Source organism: Phascolarctos cinereus, unplaced genomic scaffold (assembly GCF_003287225.1).
Source record: "Phascolarctos cinereus isolate Bilbo 61053 unplaced genomic scaffold, phaCin_HiC Scaffold_726;HRSCAF=1367, whole genome shotgun sequence".
Classification (NCBI taxonomy): Eukaryota; Metazoa; Chordata; class Mammalia; order Diprotodontia; family Phascolarctidae; genus Phascolarctos; species Phascolarctos cinereus.
The window spans coordinates 101667490-101692407 of NW_027556098.1; the positions used below are offsets into that span (position 1 = coordinate 101667490).

The following is a 24918-nucleotide window of genomic DNA, read 5'->3' on the forward strand; positions in this document are numbered from 1 at the left end:
CAATGTGTTTTCCCAAGTGTGATATTCAAATCAGAAAGTCCACAGAAAGTGTAATGAGAGTAATTAATTTTTCCAAGATCATACCATGGTTACTAACACATCCTTATGTTTTCCCATACCTTCTGATCCATTATTGTATTTTCATACTAGAATTGAGATACCAGGAGGGAGGGAATTTGGGACTGAAAATAAAATAAAATAGAACAGCAAAATAGAATAAATCATAGAAAAAGATGGAATAGATGTAGATTATGATCGTATAAAGGAATTTCGTCATTCTTGTCATGAAAATGGACCACTTTGGGGCAGCTAGGTGGTGCAGTGGATAGAGCACCGGCCCTGGAGTCAGGAGGACTTGAATTCAAATCCGGCCTTGGACACATGACACTCACTAGCTGTGTGACCCTGGGCAAGTCACTTAACCCCAATTGCCTCACCAAAAAAAAAAAGAAAAGAAAATGGACCATTTTAAAGTGATGACAAGATGAAGGATCTGACTCACAGGTCTGAGCACAGTGCCTAGCACATAGTCAGGGCTTAATGAATGTTGATTAACTGGTCATCTCTGTGTGTATGAGGTATGAGTAGAGGAATAGGTCCTGACAGCTGAGGACATTTGTATCAACCCTGGGTAAGTCTCTCTCATAGTTTCCTCATATGTAAAATGGGGATAATAATACCTATCACACAGGGATGTTGTAAGAACATTAGATGTAATAATTTATGTAAAGTGCTTTAAAACATTAAAATGCTAAATAAATGCTGTTAAAAAAAGAATTAGTATCTCAAATTTTTTTTTAAAATGTCATTAAAAACAGCTAGGTGGCACAGCGGATAGGGTGCTGGCCCTGGAGTCAGGAGTACCTGAGTTCAAATCTATCCTCAGACATTTACTAGCTGTGAGACCATGGGTAAGTCACTTAACCCTGTTTGCCTCAGTTCCTCATCTATAAAATGAGCTGGAGAAGGAAATGCCAAGCCATCCAGTGTCTTTGCCAAGAAAACCCCAAAAGGGGTCATGAAGAGTTGGACACAACTGAAATGACTCAATAACAAATGCACGCTTAAAAAGGCAGTGTGGCTTAATGGTTTGTGAGACCAATGAAATGACTGATTATCCCCTCAAAAAATTTTAAGAGAAAGTGCCTTGAGTGTAACTATTCTTTTATAGGTTAATCCTCCTTAACTTGTTCCATAAAGTGACAAGGGAATTTAGAGTGTGCTCATAGATTGATTTGTGTAACAGTTCTGGGATTTACTTTTGCTCTTCCTTGGCAAGAAATCAGTCTTTAGTGTGGTGGTAGAGCATGTGTCTTCATTTCATAATTATAGAGTTGGTAGAATTATTATTGTTGTTTATTAATTTTTGTGGGTTAGAGTTAGAGTTGTTATGTTTTGTTTTATTTTTGCTAAACACATTGGCAGCCTGCCAAAAAACAAAGGACTCAGCCCTAACGTTGTTAAGAAATGTTGGTTGACTTCATTAAAAATATGAAAGTAAAATATTTTAAAAACTGTACTCAGCTCATGGTCTTAACTTAGTTGTAAGTGTAGCGTGTTACTATCTTTTACCATTGCAACATTAACTACGTTAAAACCAGTAACAATCTACTTCTTTGTTGCCGTTCATGATATCTTAAGGCCAGTGTTGTAAATATGAGTCTTCCTCACGTACGCAGTTGGGGAACTATCCATGACAGAAAACTACAGAGCCCAAAAGAAAATGGTACTGAAACAGCAATCTCAGAATCTGAATATTTTTAGTTTTAAAGGTTGTTTATTCTAATAGAGAGTAATGGAAAACACTCCTATAAGTATCACGATGAATAAGATCTTTGTCCTTTTGTCTTTTTTTTCTTTTTTTTCAAATTCAGGAAAACCCAAAAAAGGTATGACATCCTTCTTGAATGAGATAATGTGTGCTTTTTGTGGTTTAGGCGAATGATTAAAAGGTTGCTGTCAAGTCATCTCCATGTCAAAATATATCCTGATTTTAAATTGTTGTACAATGTTATAGTGGCTTAACATTCCCATGAATCTAAATTTTCATTTGCAAACATAGACAAAATTTACCATATACTCTAGAAACTAAAATATATGTTTGCAGCTGCTGTTCAGTTGTGGGCAGCTGCTGCTAATAGTTAGTCCTTCAAGATCGTGTTTTCATTTGAGGGTCAGATGCTATTGGAAACACTACAGTGGTGGAGGCATTATTTGTTAAACATGAGACCCACACAAGTGAAAAGGTGTAGATCATGATGTGGGCCCACGGCAGTTCATGCTATCACTTCTTTTCAGAACTAGAAAGAGACATCTGGAGATTTAGCCTTTTAATCATTCTTGTCCAGTCATTTCAGTCATGTCCTACTCTTCATGACCCCATTTGGGGTTTTTCTGGCAAAGATACTAGAGTGGTTTGCCATTCCTTCTCCAGCTCATTTTACAGATGAGGAAACTGAGGTAAACAGGGTTAAGTGACTTGCCCAGGGTCACACAGCTATAAGTATCTAAGGCCAGATTTGAACTCAGGAAGATGAGTCTTCTTGACTCCAGGCTTGGTGCTCTATCCATTGTACAGCCTAGCTGCCCTTTTAATCATTCTATTAATGATTAATGAGGAAAAACATAAATTGATGACCAAAAAAAGTATCATCATCATCACTTCTTTAAAAAAATGGATATTGGATGCATTTAGAAACTGTTAAAGAAGAGGAGATAATTACAAAGTGTATAAGAATATTACCTCAATCATAAGAAGAGTTTGGAATTTCTATTTTTAAAGGCATTAATATTTGCTTTGTGAAAGGATTTGACATTGTTTCTTTTGAAGAGAAACATTTGTAAGTGTGGGCTTGTTTTTGATTCTCATTCGATAATGGCTTGAGGAATGTTTGTGTTTGACCTAATAATAATTATACTTTAAAAAAAAAGGTTAGCATGTGCAATGTAATTAATTTTTTTCTTTTTTAAACTTGAATCCTTGTATACTTGTAATCTTTAGTCTAATGGATAAATATGAACTGAGTAATTTATTAACATTTAATGGAAGACTCTTAATATTATTACTAATATTCTCACTGACTTAAACTCTGTATCTTGGCAGTATTCATTGTATGTTTTTCATATCTCATTGTCATCCTTCATGATCCTGGCTACCTGCATCTCCTTCCTTTCTCTCTACAACTTCCTTCATTTGTGACATCTACTGTAACTTCCCCCTTCTTCCTCTGGACTGAGATTAGGAAGAGTGAATTTTTCAGCAGGTGAGCTATGGGGTGTTGATTTGATGAAATACTGGTTAGTTTTGCCTTCTTCATCCATGTAAATACTCTATATCTTCTCTTTTTCTAAATTATCTCTCAATTTTTGTTACAAGTTGATCATGCTATCATATTTCTGATTAATTCTGACTGAATAGTGACACATCTTAGCAGAATTCTACCCATCAAAAGATTTGGCAAGTTGCTACTATATATGAGGAAGCCTGTGTGGTGTAGTGGAAGGAACAATGGCTCAGTAGTCAGAAGAACTGGGTTCAAATCCTACCTCTGACAGTAACTGCCTGTGTGACCTTGGGCAAATTACCTTCTCATACCTGCCTTTGCATCCTCATCTGCAAAATGAGGGTATTGGCCTCTGAGGTCACATCCATCTCTAAATCTCTGATTCTATGACTCCCATACCAAAGAAGGGTATGGGAAAGGAGAGGTACGACCCATTAATACATTGAATCTTTGAGTTAGTCTAATTCTGATGTGGTGAACACAGGAAGACATAATATCAGCCTGTGGAATTTGTAGTGGTACCTTGTGTCTGCTGTACTGAATAAACAGATTTAGCTCTCATCAATTCCATCTCCCTGCTTTGGGTGAGTTCTCCAGTAAACTAGTTATTTGTGTTACTACACAAAGGGTGTGAAGTGCTCCTGAAATCCCTTCTCACCTCCTGTATTTCTTTCCTCCTGTTGAAAATTAATTGTTTCTGCCTATATGAACAGCTAGGTTATCTGAGATACTGGAAGGGTTAGTTGTTTTCCTCTGCTACTCTTTTCCATACCCCTCCCCCCCAATAGCAGTGGATGACCTGTCTTTATTTAATTTGCAGAAGGTGAAGAAGGCTCCTCTACCAATAATACTACTCTATGAGAAGTATTTCACTGACACTCATTAGCATGACTTATTAAAAGAATATCTTTAAAGACCCAGCTTTTCAAAGTTCCATGGCCAGTAAGGAACGAAGAGTTTCATTCTTGTTTTTTTGTTTTGTTTTGTTTTGTCTTGCTTGTTCTTTCTTTCTTTCTTTCTTTCTTTCTTTCTTTCTTTCTTTCTTTCTTTCTTTCTTTCTTTTTTTCCTTCTTTTTTTGGGGGAGAGGGGTTGGTGGCAGTGATAAAAGCAGCTATTTTTTTTCCTTGGTGTGATATAGTTGGCCATGCGAAGGCAAAGAACCAGAGAAGGATTGGGCCTAGCATAAATTAGAAATTGGTTTTCCCCTCAAACATCAGGATTTCTAAGATAGTTTTGTAAGTAAAGAACCCTAGAAGTGATGGAGGGAATGAGGAGAGAGGAGGACATAAACAACTAACACTGAATACAAATTTATCTAGAACAATGGGGTGTTTTTTTGTTCTATTATGATGGCAAGGAAATGTGAGATTTTATCTTAATGTGAGAATGACAAAAAAGTTCACTGAAACCTGCAGGAAACCTTCAACCTCTAATGAGATTTGAATTTATCAAGGTTATGCCCACCTATCAATCAATTACTCAGCCAAGATTCATTGATCACCTACTATGTGACATGCATGAAGGGGATAATACAAAGACAATGGAAGACAATTAAGGGATTGTTCCTTTCTTTCTCCCACATTCTGTCAGGGAAGAAAATATGTGCATAAATAAAAATATACAAAATATTTCATATGAAATACATAAAAGGTAAATTTATATAGGGAGAGCAATTGAAAAGTAGCAATGATCAGGAAAAGCTTCACAAAGAAGGGAATGTTTTTTCAGAGTTTTGTATGAAATATAGGCATGTTGTTGTTGTTCAGTCATTTCATTTGGGTCCCCATTTGGGGTTTTCTTGGGAGAGATACTAGAGTGGTTTGTCATTTCCTTCTCCAGCTCATTTTACAAATGAGAAAACTGAGGCAAACAGGGTTAAGTGATTTGCCCAGGTTCACACAGCTAGTAAGTTTCTGAGGCCAGATTTGAACTCAGGAAGGTGAGTCTTCCTGACTCCAGGCCCAGAACTCTATCTGCTGTGCCACCTAACTACCCCACAAGTATTGGCATACAAACAAGCTAATTTCAAGGATCTTAAGATCAAAAATTTAGAACTTGAAGGGACCTCAGACATCTAGTCCAACCCCCTCATTTTCCAGATGTATGAATGGGAGGTCCAGAGAAACGAAGTGATTTACTCAAGGTCACATGGTGGTGAGTAGTAGAGGCAAGATCTCAATCCATATTCTCTCCTCTAAATCTAAAACCTGTTTTGTGGTGTGTTCCAAATAAGGACCCCTTATCGTCCTACTCAGAATCACTCAGCTTCTGTTCCTACATCCCTTCTTCCCAGTGTTTCAACTCTACCAACACTGTGAAGTAGAAAGAAGTAAAAAAGGATAGAGGTCCAAAGAAGGCTATGCAAGAATGCAATTGATTTTCTTATGTGGCTCATAAATCATCTCTGTATGCCACTTCAAAAAAAAAAAGGGAGTTCTAAAAATGTTTGAAACAATAGCAGTGCCATGGGCATAGACAGATAGACTCCCAAGGTGGTTCCTTTTGAAGGAGACATCACTCTTTTACCTGCAGAAATTCTGGTAATTTTCAGAGGCAGGATGGGGAGGACAAATCTCATTAATTTATCATAATACTTCTATTTCCATCTTCCAAGTGGCCAATCAAAAGAAAAGGTTTTGTTTCAGTGAGGTAATCCCATGCAGGCTCATGCCTGAAATGGAAAACTTTTGCTCCAAAATTTTGGATCAAACTTACCGCTGTTGATGTACAGGATTTTGGCCACTCACTATTCATGCTAAAGCACTGGACTTGGAGGAGCAATGAAGCAACAATGGTCCAAGATCCAATGCTGGAAAGTTCAGTTCAAGTGAAGATTAATTTGTGTATTTTATGCTAGCTACCCTACAGAGAGAAAACTGACAGACTTTGGGTTTGGATTAAAGCTTTCTTTTTTCTCTTTATTTTTCTTCTCTTTTTTTGTAACATGGCTAATATGGAAATATGTTTTGCATGATGTCACATATAATAAGTATCATATTGCTTGCCTTCTCAGTGGGTGAAAAAGGGGCTAGAGGAAGGGAAGGAGAGAATTTGGAACTCAAAATTTTTAAAAAATAAATAAATGAATATATAAAGAAAGAAAGTTTATATATTTTAAAGGCTTTGGACCTATTCCTAATGTCAGGGTTTAAGGTGAAGCTCCAAGTATTGTTATGATGGCAGAAAGATTGTCTGCTTTCAGATACAGAAAGACCAACAGCTTGATCTCTAATGTTTATGGAGACACTTGGATAAAGTGATTTTAGAAGGTGATATAATATTAAAGATAAAGGTTTAGTTGAATATTAGCATGTGTGTGTGTGTGTGTACACACATACATGTATGTGTATATATATGTATTTTTTTCAGTTTTTAAAACAAATGTGCAAGTGGTCAGCTTTACTGTATCCTTTGTTTTCATATCTGCATCTTATTTATAATCACTGAAAAATAGTTCCTTTTGAAGTTAGTTATATACAGCAGGCAGCTAGGTGGTGCAGTGGATAGAGTGTTGTGTCTAGAGCCCAGAAGACCTGAGTTCAAATCTAGCCTCAGATCCTTCTAGCTCAGAGCCTTATAGCTAAGACTCTGGGTAAGTCACTTAACCCTGTTTCCTCATCTGTAAAATGAGCTGAAGAAGGAAATGCCAAATGAAGAGTCAGACACAACTGCAACGATTGAACAACAATATAGAGATGTAGAAAGGTTCTTATAGTGCCATAGAAATATAGACCACTGCAATGGTTCAAAGTACCACAAAGAGAATTTTAATTTAGTGGCTGGGATGGGTATAATGATTGAAATCCAACACAAAGTAAGGTCTTTGTTTGTTTATTTTACAACATTTTTTAATTGCATTGACTTTTTATTTCTTGAAGGATATAGTAAGGACATGTCAAATTTCAGTAATGAATGATCATTTTGCCATGTATGCACAAGCATACCCAACCAGAAATCAGAAAATTCCCATGGTTGCTAAATTGTTGTACGAAAAATATTTTTCGGTATATGGACTCCCTGCCAAGGTCCATTTTGACCAAGATAGAAGTTTTTGAGAGCAAGTCACTCAAGGGAATGCTACCATTGACATGTATCAAGATGTTTGGAACTATTCACCACATACAAGGAGACTCACAACCTCAGCATTTTAGTGATACAATTAAACATGTTAGGAATTTCTTAGAACTTTTTTTTCGAATATTCTGATTTGGGGACTTAAGGTGAGCTTCTTATGATAGAAGAAGGACAATCCCTAGGACCAGCTTCTGAATTGGGAAGGGTATGTATGGAGAAGCATACATAACTTTTATGTTCCCAAATAGGTAGTGTGTATATCTGCTTGCCCTGAGAAACCGCCATTTAAACCAGGCAACTAATTGGAGCTAAAAGATCTGGTTTTATGACTATCCTCTCCTTAGCAAATTACTGTCACTGGAACTGGCTAGTGCAGAGTGGATAGTGTGCCAAACTGAAGTCAGGAAGACCTGGGTTCAAATCCAGCCTCAGACACATTAGCTGCATGACCCTGAGCAAGTCACTTAACCCTGTTTGCTTCAGTTTCCTTATCTATAAAATAGACATAATAATAGTACCTACTTCCCAGGGTTATTGTGAGAATCAAATGAGATAATAATTGTAAAGCATTTAGCACAGTGCCTGGCACATAGTAAGCACTATATAAATGTTACTTATTATTATTATTATTACATGTGCCACAGTGTCCCTGTATTAAAATCAGACCATTTTACTCACCTGCCTATATCACTAAGATGCAGTGAAGGTTGATTGTTGTTTGTATATTTCACAATTACATAATTCATTACATTTAAAACAAAACAAAGCCCTTTTCATAGCAGCTGTGGGTCATATGCATTTAGAAATATAAAAATGATATTTTGATCCTAAAAATAAATCTCAATTGCTGTGTAAATGATGAATTGTCTTAAATCGTTGGTATTCAGGAAGAGGAAGAGTGACCACGCCAACCTTATTTTAAGAAGAAAAGAAGAAAATAAAACCTTTCATTACTCACTCCTATGCATTTTCTACCACATTACTGTATATATTGTGCATTCATTTTTCATTGCTAAGTAAGAAAATCTCTTTACTGGTGCCCATTGGAAATTTTATGAGCCATGAGCCTTTGTTGAAAGGCCAAAGGAATGTTCACTTGTACAATCTTTTTAAATAATTCTTTTTTTCTTCTTTCATAATGAATCATGGAAAACACTTTAAAAGGAGCAATTAGTCATTCCAAAGGCTTACGTATCAAAGGTAAATTTAAAGAAGTAGTACAATATTCTGCCCTTTGGTGTATTTTTAGACAAAAGCTCCACTCATCTTTATGCCATGGCTTTATTTCCTTGCCTATAAGATGAAGATTCATAATATCTCATAATATGCTTTCTATTTCATTGCCTTCCTTTGAGTCATTTGCTTGATTTATTCATTTCTGGAAGAATTTTAATGCACAATGACAATTTATATCAATAAGATGTTAATGTTTCCCCAGAAATTACTTAACTTTTAAGAGCAAAATTTTCACTTTATTGCTTGGAATGTCCCAAACCACTTAATAGCTTGAATGCTCTGCATGGATCTAATCAGCATTCTGAAGAGATGTCTAAGACTGGAATAGTGTGTCAAAGTTGACATGGCTGCTATTTAAATAGAAATTTTATAGTCAATTGCCATAAAAGTAGTCAATGCATTGATGAACCAATTTGAGATAAATTTTTATTCCTTTTTCCTATCACTTGTCTTTTGGCCATTTCACCCTAGGACAAACAACAACAATAACAAAAGAAGCAGCAGCAGCAGCAGCTCCTTACCAAAACAGGAGAGAAAAGGAACTGAAGACCAAGTCAGCCAATTTTGTTAAGTTGTCAGTGGCCTTCATAGAGAGTTTATTGGGCCATGAAATCGTTAGTTGAGCAAAGAGCATTAAATATTAATATGAAACATTAAATAATGGCTAAGATAAGGGGTTTTTGTTTTGTTTTATTAACTGGGAATTTAATTTTTTTCTTGCCACCTTTTTACATTAGCATGAATAATTAGTACTCAAAGGGGATTGGGCCCAAACTTCTGTTTTGGTGAAACCATGTCTCATCATTGGCTATTGTTAGGGCTACTTAGAAGGGAAGTGTTTCACAACACAAGCATAAATCACCAGGTTAAAATTGTCTGAGGAGCATTTTTTTTAAATGACAAGAATCCACTATGGGCTGTTCAAAGAGGTCTATAGTTCTCATAATCTAGGATAAGAGATGAAACAACTGTTCTTAGGGCCTTTCTGTCACATGGTCTTGTCACCTGTCTTTGCCCATCATATTTCCAAAATTTTGATGTCTCTATGTTAAGACTGAAGTGAGAGTGGGATGAGAGCTCCTATAGGGAGGATCACCTTTTAATTTTTTAAAAAGTAAAATCCCAGGCCATTGGGAGAAGCTGAAAAAGAAGAGAGAAGGAAAATATAACATCTAAACTTAAGAGCTGAAAGTATTATCAGAGATCATATAGTCTAAGCCCTCTAATTTACAGAGGAGGAAGCTGAGGCCCAGGGAGGTGCCTTGACTTGTCGAACGATCCCCTTGACCATCTGTAGCAGTAGTGGTAGTGGTGGTAAATGATGCTGACTCTTCTCTTGCCTCACACTTCCACAAAAACCATGGAAACTCTTTTAACCAGATTTCCTTCTAGTAGTTTGTTGCTTAAAACAGCTCTAGGGGAAGCCATCCAAAGTCTTGATGCTTTAGTGCCTAGGTTGTACTCTTTTGGGGTTTGTTTGTCCAGAGACTTCATGGGCTTGAAGTGAACGAGTAGGAGCTATCCAGGAGCAGTGTGTGAAATGAGTCCTAGGATTTGCTCATAAGAGAAAGCTCTCATAAAGCCACTTCTTGGGCTTTTTCTCTTTTGCTTGAGGTGTGAGAGTGCACTGAGTTTCTTTGATCATATCTGCCTAGAAACAAATTAGAACAGGACTCAGAATTCATTTGCAGATGTTTTTGATTGCTGCCTATGGGTTTATAGCCTCTCTTCTTTTTAATGAGATCTCAAGACTAAAAAATGAAGGAGACTAACTTTTTTTTTCTTTTGCATGTGGTTCTTTTAGGGTATAATCACCAACAGATGAATGAAGGACAAAGGCAGAAATCTTCTGATTTTTACAACCGAACTGCATCTGAATCAAATGTCTATTTGAATAGTTTCCAATACCCAGATCATAGTTACAAAGATCATGCCTTTGATACTTTGAGCATGGATAGCTCTGACAGCATGGAAACCAGCCTTTCTGCTTGCTCTCCTGACAATATCTCCAGGTAAGGTTTCTGATTTGGAAAAGACATCTGTTCCTTTCAAAAAGCAAGGCCATTACTGGAGGTCAAGTTTTTTTTAAGTAGATTTTTATGGATTTTCCCCTCTGTATCCCCCTCTCCCCCCTCCACCATCCATCTTCTATAACAAAGAATTTGAAAGAAAGAAAAAAAAGAAGGTAGGAAGAAGGAAAGAAAGAAAGAAAGAAAGAAAGAAAGAAAGAAAGAATTCAGTAAAAGCTAATCTATACATTGAAAGACTTGACATCACATGGACTGTTCTAAATGCTTGAACCCCTCCAACAAAAATTAGCTTTAGAATCAAAATCCAAATGTTGTGGCCCAGTGGAAAGGTTTGCTAGGCAAAGAAATGTGGCTTTTTACACTCATTTTCTATCTGTGCCCTGCCATCTTTACTGAATGTGAGTACAGTAGATTCTTCTCTTATATTCGATTACCCCATGATTTTATTCTGGGTCTAACTAGATGGAACCAATGGATTTAGACCTGCTGAAACTCTGTAGTCTATTCAGCCACTACTTCACCTCTGCGAAGCAGCAAATGCCAACATTAGAGGCAGAGCCTTCACAGCTGTTGCAGTATATTTTTAGTAATATAGTTCTAGCCAAAACCAAACATTAAAATACTTAAAAGGGTTTTTATTGTTTTGTCTCATTTCATGTCTATGTTGTCCCTTTGAGATAAGCAAAGTGTTGCATAATGAATTCATCTCATAAAGGAGCTCTTCAAGGATGGTATGATGCAAGATATTGTAGGAGGGACAGATGTTCATAGGATTATAGCTCTGGAGATGGAAGATAATTTAGCAGGCAGCTAGTTCAATCCTCCCTCATTGGTTTAGGAAGGTTTAATGGCTAGCCCAAAGCTATGTAATAAATACCAAATGCAAGATTTGAACTCAGCTCCTCTTGCTCTAGAGTCAATACTATAGTTTAATGAACTCTGAGGCCAATGTGGTTGCTCCAGATGGTATGGTCCTCACCTAATTTAGCACTAAATCTCTACTTAAAGTCACTCTTCCTTCAAACTTCCCCTATTTTAGTTAAGGACATTACCACCTTTTGAGTCACTCAGGTTCACTGCCTGAGAATCCTCTTCAATTTTTACCTCTACTTCACTTCCCATATCCTTTCAGTTGCCAAGTCTTGCTGATTTTGCCTCCATAACATGTCAAGTCAGTCCCTTTCTCTCCATGTATATAGCTACAACATCTCTACACAATTTCAATAGTCTCCTACTTGTATTCCATTCTCCTGTCTGTCCTCTGCACAGCTTCCAAAAGAATCATCCTAGGAAGGGGTTCTGCAAGTGCCAGAGTTGCAAAGATGTTTACAAAGTAGTAATCATTAAAACATCTAGTTTCAAAAACATAGAAAAGTCAATCATATAATATATTAGATACACAACATACAGAAGCAAATAAACATAGTGGCATAGGGTTTGCGGGGGAAATCATTCCAGATGTGAAGCAGGACATGAACAAAGATGGCAGCAAGGTAGTACAGGGTATGTTAGGAGGCATGGAATAGACCTGTTTGGCTAGAATATTTAAAGGTATGAAGGAGTGTGAGATAAAGCTGAAATGGCAGGCTGGATCCAAATCAAGGGGCATCTTAAATGCCAACCAACACATTTTAACTTTTATTGGGTAGGAAAAGGGTAGGTGCTAAAAGTTTTTGAACAATGAAGTAACATGATCAGATCAAAGTATTTGGAAAGTTAATCTCCCATTGTTTTTGAAATGGGGTTGTAGCAGGGAGAGACTAGAGGCAATGAGATTGGTTATTTGGGATGTTATATCCAGGGGAGAGATAAAGAAAAGCTGAAAAATGAAATTGACTGCTTTAGGAAGTAGAAGGTTCCCTGTCACTAGAGGACTTCAAACAAGGCTGGAGATTCTGTAGAAGGGATTGAACCCTGAAGTCTCTTCCAACTCCAAGATTCCATAATGAGAACAATTATAAAGTCTCTGTAGATGTCCAACTTCAGGGATTCTGTGATTTTGTGGTCCTAGTTGTGGTATCCTTAGGAAGAATTTTAGTTAGTGTGAGGAAGAAAGGAATACTTGAAAGATGAGAACTGGGCATGGCTGATTTTGTTCAAAACAATTAGAGAAGTGATTTCTAAGGGCATGGTAGAAAAGATGGGTAGAGGCAGAACTAGGATTAAAGTGAGCCTGGAAAAAAGTAGAGCTGAACTGGATAGGAATGAAAGTACAGGAGAAAATATCAGGGAAAAGGGATTGTGATCATTGTTGCAACTTTTGGCTAACAAGGACCGGAAACGTAGGAAGGTCAAAGATATGCTGGAGGGTCCTTTTATCAATCTAGGAAGGACTGATCCTGAATAGGTAGAAATTGATAGTGGGGAAATTTCAGGATTCCAGTGAGAATCTGAATAAATTAGAATGTTCTTGTGAGCCACTGCTGGACGTGTTTTCCTCTCTCTCACTTTTTTTTTGGTGAGACAATTGGGGTTAATGTTTCTAAAGTGCTATGCAAGCCTTATAGGGCTATAGAAATGCTTGCTAGTCTAATATTACACTGTGATCTTGACAAATGGCTTGACTTTTCTGGGTCTTAGTTTCTAATCTGTAAAATAAGTGGGTTACACTACATGAACTCTAAGGCTCTTTGACTTCTAGATCTCAGATTCTATCATACTACCAGATGCTCTTCGAATCAAGATAAACGAACAGACCCTAACATCTCAGAGCTTGAATTGTAGAGGCCTTAGTCCCACATACCCCTGGGAATTCAAAATACATCAGTGGAAATAATAGCATCAGCAGAAGATTTTTCTCTGGAAATATCTCAACAGAGCATCCAGATCAACTCCCTCATTTTCCAACTATCTTATTTTGCATAGGACAATATTAAGTCCTGGGTCACACAGCCTGTAAATAGTAAAGCTAGGATTTGAACCCATATATCCTGGCTGCAAACCCAGTTGTCTTTTACTATACTATAATCTATAGAAAGGCTAAGGTCATCCTCTGCATCCTGGGCCATCACCAGTTGTCTTGACTTTTGTCTTACCACTGGACTTTGATGACTTTGGAGAACCAAGCAAGAACCTATGACCAATTCATGCACATGTCAAGACATCACCTTTGTGATGTCCTTAGTCCTCTTCCAGAACAAAGGAGGAATAGCTACACCAGCAATAACTTCCAGTGACATTGTGCTGAGAATATTGACTCTTACTGCTGATTTTCTGCTCCCTTAAAGGAACATTTCTGTGCCCTGATCCTCTTGTCTCTAGAAATTAAAGAAATAATATAATGTTCTCCCTTCTGTTCCATACAGGAATTTTGTGAAAATAGAACAAGATATAAATTTGAAGTATTTTTGGAAATAATACCAGCATATACGTTTTAGAGCATTTCCTCCCTTTCCAGAGGTGGTCACCCTAGGTAGACATATCCATTGAAAAAACAACCTAACTTTGTTTAGTGGGTCATTTACTGAGCTACATGAAACACTCAAATGACTAACCCATGAGCTGTACAGTTTTAGAAATCAAAAACTAAATCACTTCAAAGGCAAACTCCAGCCTAACAAAGCTGCCAAGGAACAGTGTGTGGGAGAGGAGAATTGATGCTGCTGTTTTGGAACAATTATAGAGCAGTTTATTACAATTCCAGCATTAATGACTGAAACAGTATTTACATAGTGCCAGAGGTGTCCTGCTGTGATCAAAATGGCTGGAATTCATGGAGGTGGGGGGGAGGGGAAGGGAATGGAGAGTCTGAAGCTTAATATTTGGATCATTATTTTCTGGATTGAAAAGATGATAGCAATCACTTAATCTCAGGAAAGACTGAATAAAATTGTACATACATCCTTGGAAGGTCAGGCAGATTGGTTTCTGCCTTTGTCAGCTGTGACTCAACAAAGGAATTGTTTTACATATACTCTTGTGGTACCAGGTATTACATTTCATATGTGTTAGCTCTCCAGCCAGTGGTTCATGTAGGTAGTTTTTGAGTTTACATTATGGAAACATAACTTGTGTTCCTGTAGTGGGTTCCAAGCCCTCTTCTGCACTAAAGGAACTTGGGTAATACTTTAAACCATGTAGGCACACATTTATATTGATGAGGTCATAGGAGTTATGATTTTGGCTGGCAGCGAGGCAGAGTTTTAAAAAAAAGGGAAAGTCAGTGAATTCAGTGGCATCAGGATCATGTTGTGTTTGTGGAGGTTTTGGTGGATATTGAAAAACTGAACATTTTCCACCTTATCAATTTGAAGATTTCTAGGGTCATAAGTGTAGGATCAAGAGCTAGAGATCATCTGTTTAGAACTTCTTTTAAAGATAAGGCTCAGAGAAATTAAATGACTTGCCCAGCATGGCAGAGCCAGAAATTTGAACCTATATCTATTGACTTCAAAGTTAATACTATTTCCCCTGCACCAAATTGCCTGTATGGGTTCTTTATATTACATTTTAAAATAAGTATTTCTACCAATGTGTGCATAAAACCATAAACACTTAGCAATTAGTCACAAACAACATTAATCTAATGATTTTGTATGTGATACTTTTGGATAACAAGACATTTAAACCTGTTTCTAATGATGATTCACTGTGTTTTATCTAGTAGAAATAATAGGGGAAAAAATTAAGAGAGAGCACATTTGAATTCTTGGCATAGTACCCAAGACGAACCACTGTGTATAAATATACATACTGTGTGTGTGTGTGTGTGTGTGTGTGTGTGTGTGTGTGTGTGTGTGTGTATAAATGTGTGTGTGTGCATGTGTATGTATACATGGAGGCTATTTTATCATTTCAGGCACATCATAGGATATATGTTATATAGTAATATCCTGGCCTCAGTTTCCTAATCTGTAAAGCAAAGAGCTTGAACCAGATTATCTGCACAGTTTCTTCCAGTTCGAAAATCCTATACTTTGCATATCCAGTGGCTTTTTTACATCACATTAAATTTCTCTAGGGGAATTAGAAAAGATAACCTCCTTGTTATACTAAATAATATTGATTAGATTTTGGTCACTTGACATTTTAGCATCAAAATGTCTGTTGTCACCTTCACTTTATCTGGTAACTAGGAATTTCACATTGAATTTGATGCTGAGACAGAGAAGTAGCTCTTTATTTCAGACTTCAGTAATGTAAACATAAAAAAGCTGTTTATCAAATCTGCAGATGGTCTGAAGGAAGGAGGGGAAAATGAATGCATTTAAGCTCCTCTAGGTCAGGGACTTTTTGTTTTTGTCTTGATGGTAGCCTGCTGAGTTTCTTGCACATAATAAGGGTGTGAGACATTGTCCCTGCTGGATGACTGAATGGGTATCCTCAAAGACTTATGGAGGGGGGAGAGAAGTGGAGAGATGAGGAATAGACTGGTTCTTATGTGATGAGATGTTATGGGGATAAGTGCAAAGCCCTGCTCTTAACTTTGAAAAAAGGCAACTTCACAACAATAACATACAGAACATGAGGCTAGATAGGAATTTTATGTGAAAAAGACCTTAGGTTTTAAAGGGTCTATAAGGAGGTCTCTTACCTAGTTTTAAAGAATAAATACATATTTTTCTACCTTCATGTAATTTCCTCTCTCATTGATGGGATGAATAGCTCTGAGATCTCAATAAGAGCAGTTGAAGAGGTATGAATTATCTTTTTCTTTTTTCCCTGAAAGTAAAAGAATATGATTAAGCACTATCAATACCTCCTAAAGTGCTCTTACTGTAGCTCCATTAGAGACTTAAAGAGGGAAATTATGTTACAACAGTCTGTAGTAGTTAGCACTATGGCTATATAACACCCACCTTCCATCCCCATTTTATTGGCAAGATATTTTCTGAAAGGAGAAGGGAAAAATTATGTGTTCCCAATGTCAAATACATCTTTCTTTCTTTCTTTCTTTCTTTTCTTTCTTTCTTTCTTTCTTTCTTTCTTTCTTTCTTTCTTTCTTTCTTTTCTTTCTTTCGTGAGGCAATTGGGGCTAAGTGACTTTGCCCAGAGTCCACCTAGCTGCCAAATACATTGAATTTTAAAATTACCAGATTCTACTACTTAACGGAATAACCTAGCTAGTAATCATATGTGGCTATTCATGGTTCAAAAGCTTTTGAACAGTAATTCAGCAGAGCTGACCCAGTCATGTTTGCTAATCAGTATCAGAGCCAGTATGTTTTTAATATCAATCAAGCATTTAATATGATTTTGTTATTAATAATGATAATATTGATAACTCAATTTTACATACTGCTTTAAGTTTACAAGACTCTTTATCTCATTTAATTTATCTCTCATTTAATATCATTTGATTCATTAAGTACCTACTATGTACTATGTAACACCATAGACACTGATTGTACATTTAAAAAAAACAACAATGGTGAATAGAGCACCAGCCCTGAAGTCAGGAGGACTTGAGTTCAAATCAGGCCTCAGACACTTAACACTTACTAGCTGTGTGACCCTGGGGAAATCATTTAACTTCATTGCCTCAAAAACAAATAAATGGACATGAAGCAATGTCTGATCTCAAGATGCTTATGTTCTATCAAAGGAAACATTGGGTTCATTGTGCCTTCCACCATACCATATTGTCCCTAGGGTTCTATTCTTTGGTAGAAAATACATATTTCATTAATAGATATCAGGAACTGTATCTGTGATTTTATCAGTATAGGGAACTTCCATTTGAGGAACTCTCTGTACTTGCTTCTCTATACCTTCATCTCAGAAAGTTACCTAGACCACTGGGAGCTTAAGGGATGTGTCGACTTGCCCAAGGAAATATAGCCCATATATGTTAGGACTTGAATCTCTGTCCTCCTGGCTTTGAAACAAGCTTACTCTATCCACTTACACTGCACTGCATCTCTATGGAATTAACCTTAAGAAAGTTACCTTTTTTGATTGCCCACTAGGACAAAAGATAGTAGATTAGGGAGATGTCATTCTTGTCTTCTTTTTTGAAGCCCAGTTGAAAAAAAAAGAGTAGAAAATAAGGTCCTGGTATGATTTCTGTTTAATTGTATAGTAGCATGCCCTGAAATTATATATAAATTAAGGATATAATTCCATGCTGGAATTCTGGGGACATGAGCTTAGTCTCGTGGTTTATTATGCCACAGGAAATGTCCTGTGGAAATGTAGTGTTCTGTCACATTGTGGGTACATTTGACCTTCACATTTTTTGTTGAGGCATCACTTTTTGTAACAAGGATACCACTTGCTGCCAAAACATTATGTGATTAAGGGGAAAAAATGTGCTTCTCCTGCATCAAAGACATTTACTGTGAAACAAGCACGTGGCTTGAAATGAAGAATAACATGTGTTAAAAGCCAAGAGATTTTGAGACTCAATGGGGTGTAAATTTTCCATTCCACTGAAGGTCCTGAGGTAATGAGCATATGGAGCAAAGTAGTCAGGACACTGATGCACAACTTCAGTATGTGCATCATCGCTATTCCTACTAATAATAGTTATTAACTTACTTGGCCTGGAGTTAGTATCCAGATCTATAGGAAACACAAGAAAAAGGCTTTGCTTACTGGATTTATAGCATAAATATTATGTACTGAAAGTGATGGAAAAGAGTAAATGACTGCAATTCTCCAGTCTGGTAACAGTGATGCTTTGGTCCACCACTAGGGACACCCAAGACTCCACCTATTACATGCCCTCACTCCTCCTCAGGCCATGGCAGTCCTAGGACCCATCTAAAACTTCATGGTGCCATGCCAATACCAGAGTGCCTTCCTCTTTTTAGCCCAGGTTACTTTACTACTCAGAGGACTTGGATGAGATGGGAGTCAACAATCTTCTTTCTTCTAATGAGATAGAGAATCACCAGGCCTCATAATCTGCCCCACTTCTATGGACTGAAGTCCCTTGACTCTGTCATCTGACCTACTTATGTAGCCTAAGTACAAGGATATGCTGGTAAATGTTTAGCAAATGACTCTCTGTGTGTATGTGTGTGTGTGGGGGGAATGTGGACATAATGCACTTTTAAATTGGATCTGCAGTATTAATATTTTTCCATCTTTCTTAAGTCTAGATAGCTATATAAATGTGTATAGATAGATAGATAGATAGATAGATAGATAGATAGATAGATATAGATATGCATATGTATACATGCATAGACACACATGTGCATACCGATGTGCTTGTACACATGTGTGTGTGGTACATGTGTGTGTTCACATATACTTATCTGTTGGGGGAGATTCGTTATGTACTTACCAGTCATTTGCTACATAGCTTATGCACCAGCACTTATTGCTGAGGATGAAGTGGTCAAGGAATTCTATGAAAGACTTGATAAGAATCTCCAAATAAAATCAATATATGCTCTGATAGTTGTGAACTTTAATTAAAAGGTGGAAAAAGGTGAAGCTGGAGTAAAATATATAGAAAAAGTCACTGGGGATCCAGATAAAGAAATGAAGTACTTACATTTTGTGTAAATGCAAGGTGGTATATCATTCGGTGGTATTGAATTGTCTTGCTGTATCAAGGAGATACCTTGCCACAACTGGTTGTTCCCATTAAAGAAAAGAATTTCTGCATCAATCACTGTAAAGATTTACTAATATTCTCTGTGTCCCTGAAGAATCTGGCTAGTTTAGGGCTACTGGAGAATGGAACTCTGCAATCTAGGCATTCCTCTGGCAGCTAGCACAAATTATTGTTTTCTGAATCCCACCTGCTTTCGTGTTCCAAGGGAAGAGCTAGTTTTTGCCTGGGCACAAAGAGATCCTTCAAGCAACAGAAAGTCAGTTGTCCAAGTTGTAAAGCTCCTTATTCTTAGGACTGTATTTAAGTTCCCTCATATTGTATGTAGGAATAGGAAGGTTTAAGACAACTCAGTTGATCAATGAGCATTTATTAAGTGCCTACTACATGCCGAGCACTAAGTGCTAGGTGCTGAGGATACAAATGCTGCCCCCCCCAAAAAAAAATTCAATCCAATTAAAATTCTACTCTCATGGAGTTTGCATTGTAAAAGGGGAGACTACATGTGCACATAGAAGTATGTGCCAAATGGAAACAAGATGATTTGGAGGTAGAGGTCTCTAATAGCTGGGTATATCAGGAAAGGCTTCAAGTAGTGGGTGATGCTTGGGCTGAGCCTTGAAAATATCAGAATTTCTCACAGCTGTAGACAAGGAGGGAGAACATTACTGGTAAAGGGATTAGCCAGAAATGGTAAATGGAGTGCTGTGTTTTGGTAACAGTAAGGCCAATTTGCCCGAGCTGTAGCGTGTACTAAGAAGAGTAATGTATAATAAAAGATGGAAAAGTAGCTTGGGGACAGATTGTGAAGGCCTTTAAATACTAAACAAGAGTTTATATTTTATCCTAGAGGCAATAGGGAGCCATTGGATTTTATTGAATGAGAGAGTGACACAGTCACACTTGTGCTTTAGGAAAATCACTGTAGTAGCTGAGATAGATGAGGACAAGAAGACTCAATAAAGGGATACCAGTCAGGAGACTATTACAATAGTCCAACTGATGGGAGATGATAGCCTCTCCCCGCCCCCATTGATTGTGAGCTCTTTGAGAGAAGGTGTTTGGAGGGGTTTTTTTGGTGGGTTTTATTTTGCCTTTCTCTATATTCTCAGTGCTTAGCATAGTGCCTGGCATATAATAGGTGCTTAATAATTGCCTGTTGACTAACTGGCTAACTGAACAAGGGTGGTGATGGCAGAGTAGATAGAGAAAAGGGATCAGATGCCAGAGATATTGTAGAGGTAGGAAATACAATATTTGGCAAATGATTGGATAAGTGGAGTGAGAAAGAATGAGGATTGTGAATCTGATGTACTAGAAGGATGGTGGTACTCTAGACAGAAACAGGAAAATTTGGCAGAAGGTTTGAGAGAAAGGTAATAAATTCTGTTTTGGATATGCTGAGTTTGAGAAGTCTCTGGAACAACTTATTTGATATATCCAATAAGCAGTTGTTGATGTGGGACTGGACCTCAGCAGAAAGATATAAATTATAATTAAACCCAGTTACCCAGTGAAAGAGTCTTGAGAGAAAAGAGAATGGGGCCAGGACATAACCACTGTGTACACCCTCATTTAGGGGCTGGGATGTGGATAATGAGTCAAACAGAGGAGACTGAGGAATACTCAGATGGGTGGGGAGAAAACTAGAAGAGAGTACTGTCATGAAAATCTAGAGAAAGGAAGAACATACAGATGATGACAGTGAATCGCGCTGCAGAAAGGTTACAAAGATGAGGATCGAGCAAGCACCATCAGCTCTAGCAATTAAAGGGTCACTGATAACTTTGGTAAGAGTAATTTCAGTTGAGTGATGATGTCGAAAGTCAGATTACCAAGGGCTGAGAAGTGAGCAAGAGGAGAGGAAGCAGAGTCGATAAGTATAGACAGATTTTCCCAGGAATTTGACTGAGAGAGGAGAGTTAAGGTATCATAGCTTGAGAAGATGTAGCTAGGGAGATTTGGGCATATTTGTAAGCAGCAAGTAAAGAAACAGGTTCTAGTCAGAAACTGAAATGACAGAGAGTGGGGCAAATAATTAAAAGGGGTGATCTGCTGGTGAAGTCAGGAGGGAATGTGATCAAGGGCACAGGTAGAGAGCACTGGTGGGCCTTGGCAAGTAGAAAGGCCACCTCTTTATCAGAGACTAAAGGAGTATAGAGTCAAGGATAACGAGAAGGGATTCTACATTGAGAAAATATGGACAAAGTCATGTTGCATAGTCTTGATTTTCTTAGTAATTTAGGGCAGGTTGAGGAGAGAAGAACAAGTTTGGAACAGCCTGAGGTGGGAAGGAAAGGAGATGAACAAGTAATTGTGGAGAAATAAAATTAATTGCCTTTGCTCTTTGTTTTATGCCATCACCATTCTTAGACTTTACAGTAGTGTTAATAGCTCATAATACTAAGAGGCACAGCCTATTTGTATTTTAATTGATTTCTGTTGACAGCAAAATACAGTGACATGTGAATGATGATATTGTATTGTTTTGTGTTTTCATCTCCCTATCTAGGTCTTCTCTCTTCAAATCAATACTTCTAGTATTGCTTCTGATCTCTATTATTTTTAATACCCTTATAACTTTGCAATATAGTAGAAAGATTTGGAGTGAAAAAAACCCATAGATTTAAGTCCTGCCAATTATAAGCTGTGTGACCTTGGATAAATCATTTCACTTCTCTGGGCCTCGATTTCCTTATTTATAAAGTGAGCCTACCAGTACAGTATAATAAAGTATTACAAACTTAATAGGGCTGTTGCAAGGATCAAGTTCCAAAACTGTCTCACTTGTCCTTTTTTCCCTCTGAACCTTCTTCTACTCTATATATTTTTAAAAAATGATTCATTAATGAGCCTGTTTTTCTTTTCATTTGGGAGAAGACACCATCACTATCACTATCTCCTATTCCTCTCAGTTTCACCCCCAAGAAATAGAAAAGCCCTCCCTTGTAACACATAAATATAATCAAGAAAAACAGGTACAGACATTGGCTATATCCAAAAATTTCATTCTTCACCTCTAGCTCATCTTCTGTCTGTAAGAGATGGGAAGTATGTTCATTATCATTCCTCTGGAGTTTTGCTTAGTTATTAGCATTGATCAGAGTTCTTAGGCTTTCAAAGTTGTTTTTCTTTACAATGATATAATCATTGTATCAGCTATTCTCCTGGTTCTTATCACTTCACTCTGCATCAGTTCATACAAGCTTCCCAGGTTTCTCTAAATCTGTCCCCTTTGACATTTCTTATGATGCAATAGTATGCCATTACATTCATATACCATAATTTGTTCAATCATTTCCAAATTGAAAAGCACTCCTCTTCATTTCCATTTCTTCTTATGACAAAACGTACTCCTTGAATATTTTTATAAATATGGGTTCTTTTGCTTTTTCTTGATCTCTGTGGACATCTGCCTAGTAAAGGTATATTATTGAGTCAAGGGGAAAATATATAGGTTAGTCATTTTGGATATAATTCCAAATTGCTTTCCAGAATAACTGGATCAACTCACAACCGCACTAATACTGTACAGCCCCTCTGGCAACTGTCATCTTTGTTTTTTGTCATCTTAGTCAATTTACCGGATGTGAGGTGGAAGTTCAGAGTTGTATTTATTTGCTTTTTTCTTATTATTAGTGATTAGGAGCATTTTTATGTGGCTGATGATAACTTGCTTCTCTTCTTTTGCTAACTGTCTATTCACATCCTTTGACCATTTGTCTGTTGCAGAATGGCTCACGCTCTTGTGTGTCTTAAATGTTAGACCTTCATCAAGGAAACTTGCCAAAAAGATCTGTTCCTTGGCATTTTGTTCCTTCCTAATTTTAGCTGCTTTTATTTTGTTTCTGTAAAATCTTTCTAATTGTATGTAGTCAAAATTGTCCATTCTATCTCTTATGATCCTCACTATAGTTTATTTGGTCAAATCTTCTCTCCTAGATGTAGTTACAAAAGGTATCTCTTTCCCTGTGCTCTAATTTGCTTAGGATGTGACCTTTTATATCTAGGTCATGTATCCATTTGGAGCTTATTATGGTATAGGGTGTGAGATGGTGATTTCTGCCAGACTACTTTTCAGTTTTCCCAATAGTTTTTAATCAAATAGTGAGTGGTTCTTACCAACACATTTGGAGTCTTTGGGTTTATCAAATACATGCTATAATATTTATTTGCTTCCAGATGCTATGTTCCTAATCTGTACCACTTATTGACTTTTGTGTTTTTAACCAATACCAAATGCCACCTACTCTCGCATATGGGCACCGCCTATAATCTGCATAGAATTTGCTCAGTCCACTCATTCTATTGGTTGCTAAATAATATCATGGGGACAATCCTGCATATGTTTTATGGTTCAAACAATGCTTGCCTCCCTCCCTTTTTTTCCTCTACCGTCATATGTCTTTGTGCCTCTTCCTGTGATGCAATTTACCCTTTTCTGCCTCCTCCTTTCCTCTTCTCCCAGCGCAATCTTTTTTCACCCCTTGTTTTTTTTATCATCACATCAAAGTCAACTTATACCCATACCCTCTGTCTATGTATACCTCTTCTAAATGCATAATAAAGATACAGTTCTCAAGAGTTACAAGTATCATCTTCCTGTGTAGGGATGTAAACAATTTAACCTTATTGAATAACATCTTTTCCCCCCTTTCCTGTTTAGTTTTTTATGCTTCTCTTGAGTCTTATACTTGAAGATCGAATTTTTTGTTCATACTAAACTAGAAAATTCTTTAAAATGTTATCATTTATATGCATATAAAATGTGGTATTTCTTCATCTAAAATAGTATCTCTTAACATTCCCTTTAATTTATTTAGTGCCAGCACATCAAATATTGCCAGAATAGAAGAAATGGAGAGGCTGTTGAAACAGGCTCATGCTGAAAAGACACGTTTGCTTGAATCTAGGGTAAGTGATCTGTATCCATTTAAGAGAGCCACTTTGGTGTACATGGTAGAAAGAACTTAGAACTGGGAATGAGATGGCCTTCCTGCGTCTACCTGGCTGTATGATCTTGTTAAATAAATAAATTTAAGTTTTGTTGTTGTTGTTGTTCAGTCATTTCAGTCATATCTGACTCTTCGTCACCCCATTTGGGTTTTTTTTGGCAAAGATACTGGAGTGTAACCCTGGGCAAGTCACTGAACTTTGTCTCAGTTACCTCATCTGTAAAATGAGCTGAAGATGAAAATGGCAAATCACACAGCTGGTAAGTGTCTGAGGCCAGATTTAAATTCAGGTCCTTCTGACTCCAAGGCCACCATTCTATCTACTGAGCCACTTAGCTGCCCCATAATTTTAAGTTAAGTTTCTTACTCTGTTGAAATGATAGGCTTGATCTTTAAGATTCCTTTCAATTCAGAAATCCTATCATTCTAAATATATAAATCACAAGCTAGGGTGAATGTAATCTAGAAATTACTTTTTTTCTTTGATAAATATCATGGTTGTATTATTTCCAAGAGATTTTAGATAATCTTTTGTCTTCATCTTTTCCCCTTCTACCTTTAGCCCATGTTGATTATTAGTATGGGAGGCTAGGTGGCATAGTAGATAGAATGTTGGGTCTAGAGTCAGGAAGACCTGAGTTCAAACCCAGCCTCAGACACTTACTGACTTTGTGACCCTGGGCAAGTCATTTAACCCTGTTCTCTCAGTTTCCTCATCTGTAAAATGAGCTGGAGAAGGAAACAGCAAACTGCTGTGGTATCTTTGCCGAGAAAACTACAAATGGGATCACAAAGAGTCAAACATGACTGAAACAACTGAACAATAAGATTA

General features: G+C 37.1%; 1 protein-coding gene across 1 annotated transcript in view; it reads left to right on the forward strand.

Moving 5' to 3' along the window:
* The window catches only part of PHLDB2 (pleckstrin homology like domain family B member 2), a 118498-nt gene that overhangs the window by 71373 nt on the left and 22207 nt on the right, over positions 1–24918 (forward strand). The window contains exons 11-12 of the mRNA XM_021007107.2: positions 10400–10607; positions 23955–24045. Coding sequence (XP_020862766.1) covers positions 10400–10607; positions 23955–24045 — 299 coding nt within the window. The remainder of the gene's footprint in view (positions 1–10399; positions 10608–23954; positions 24046–24918) is intronic.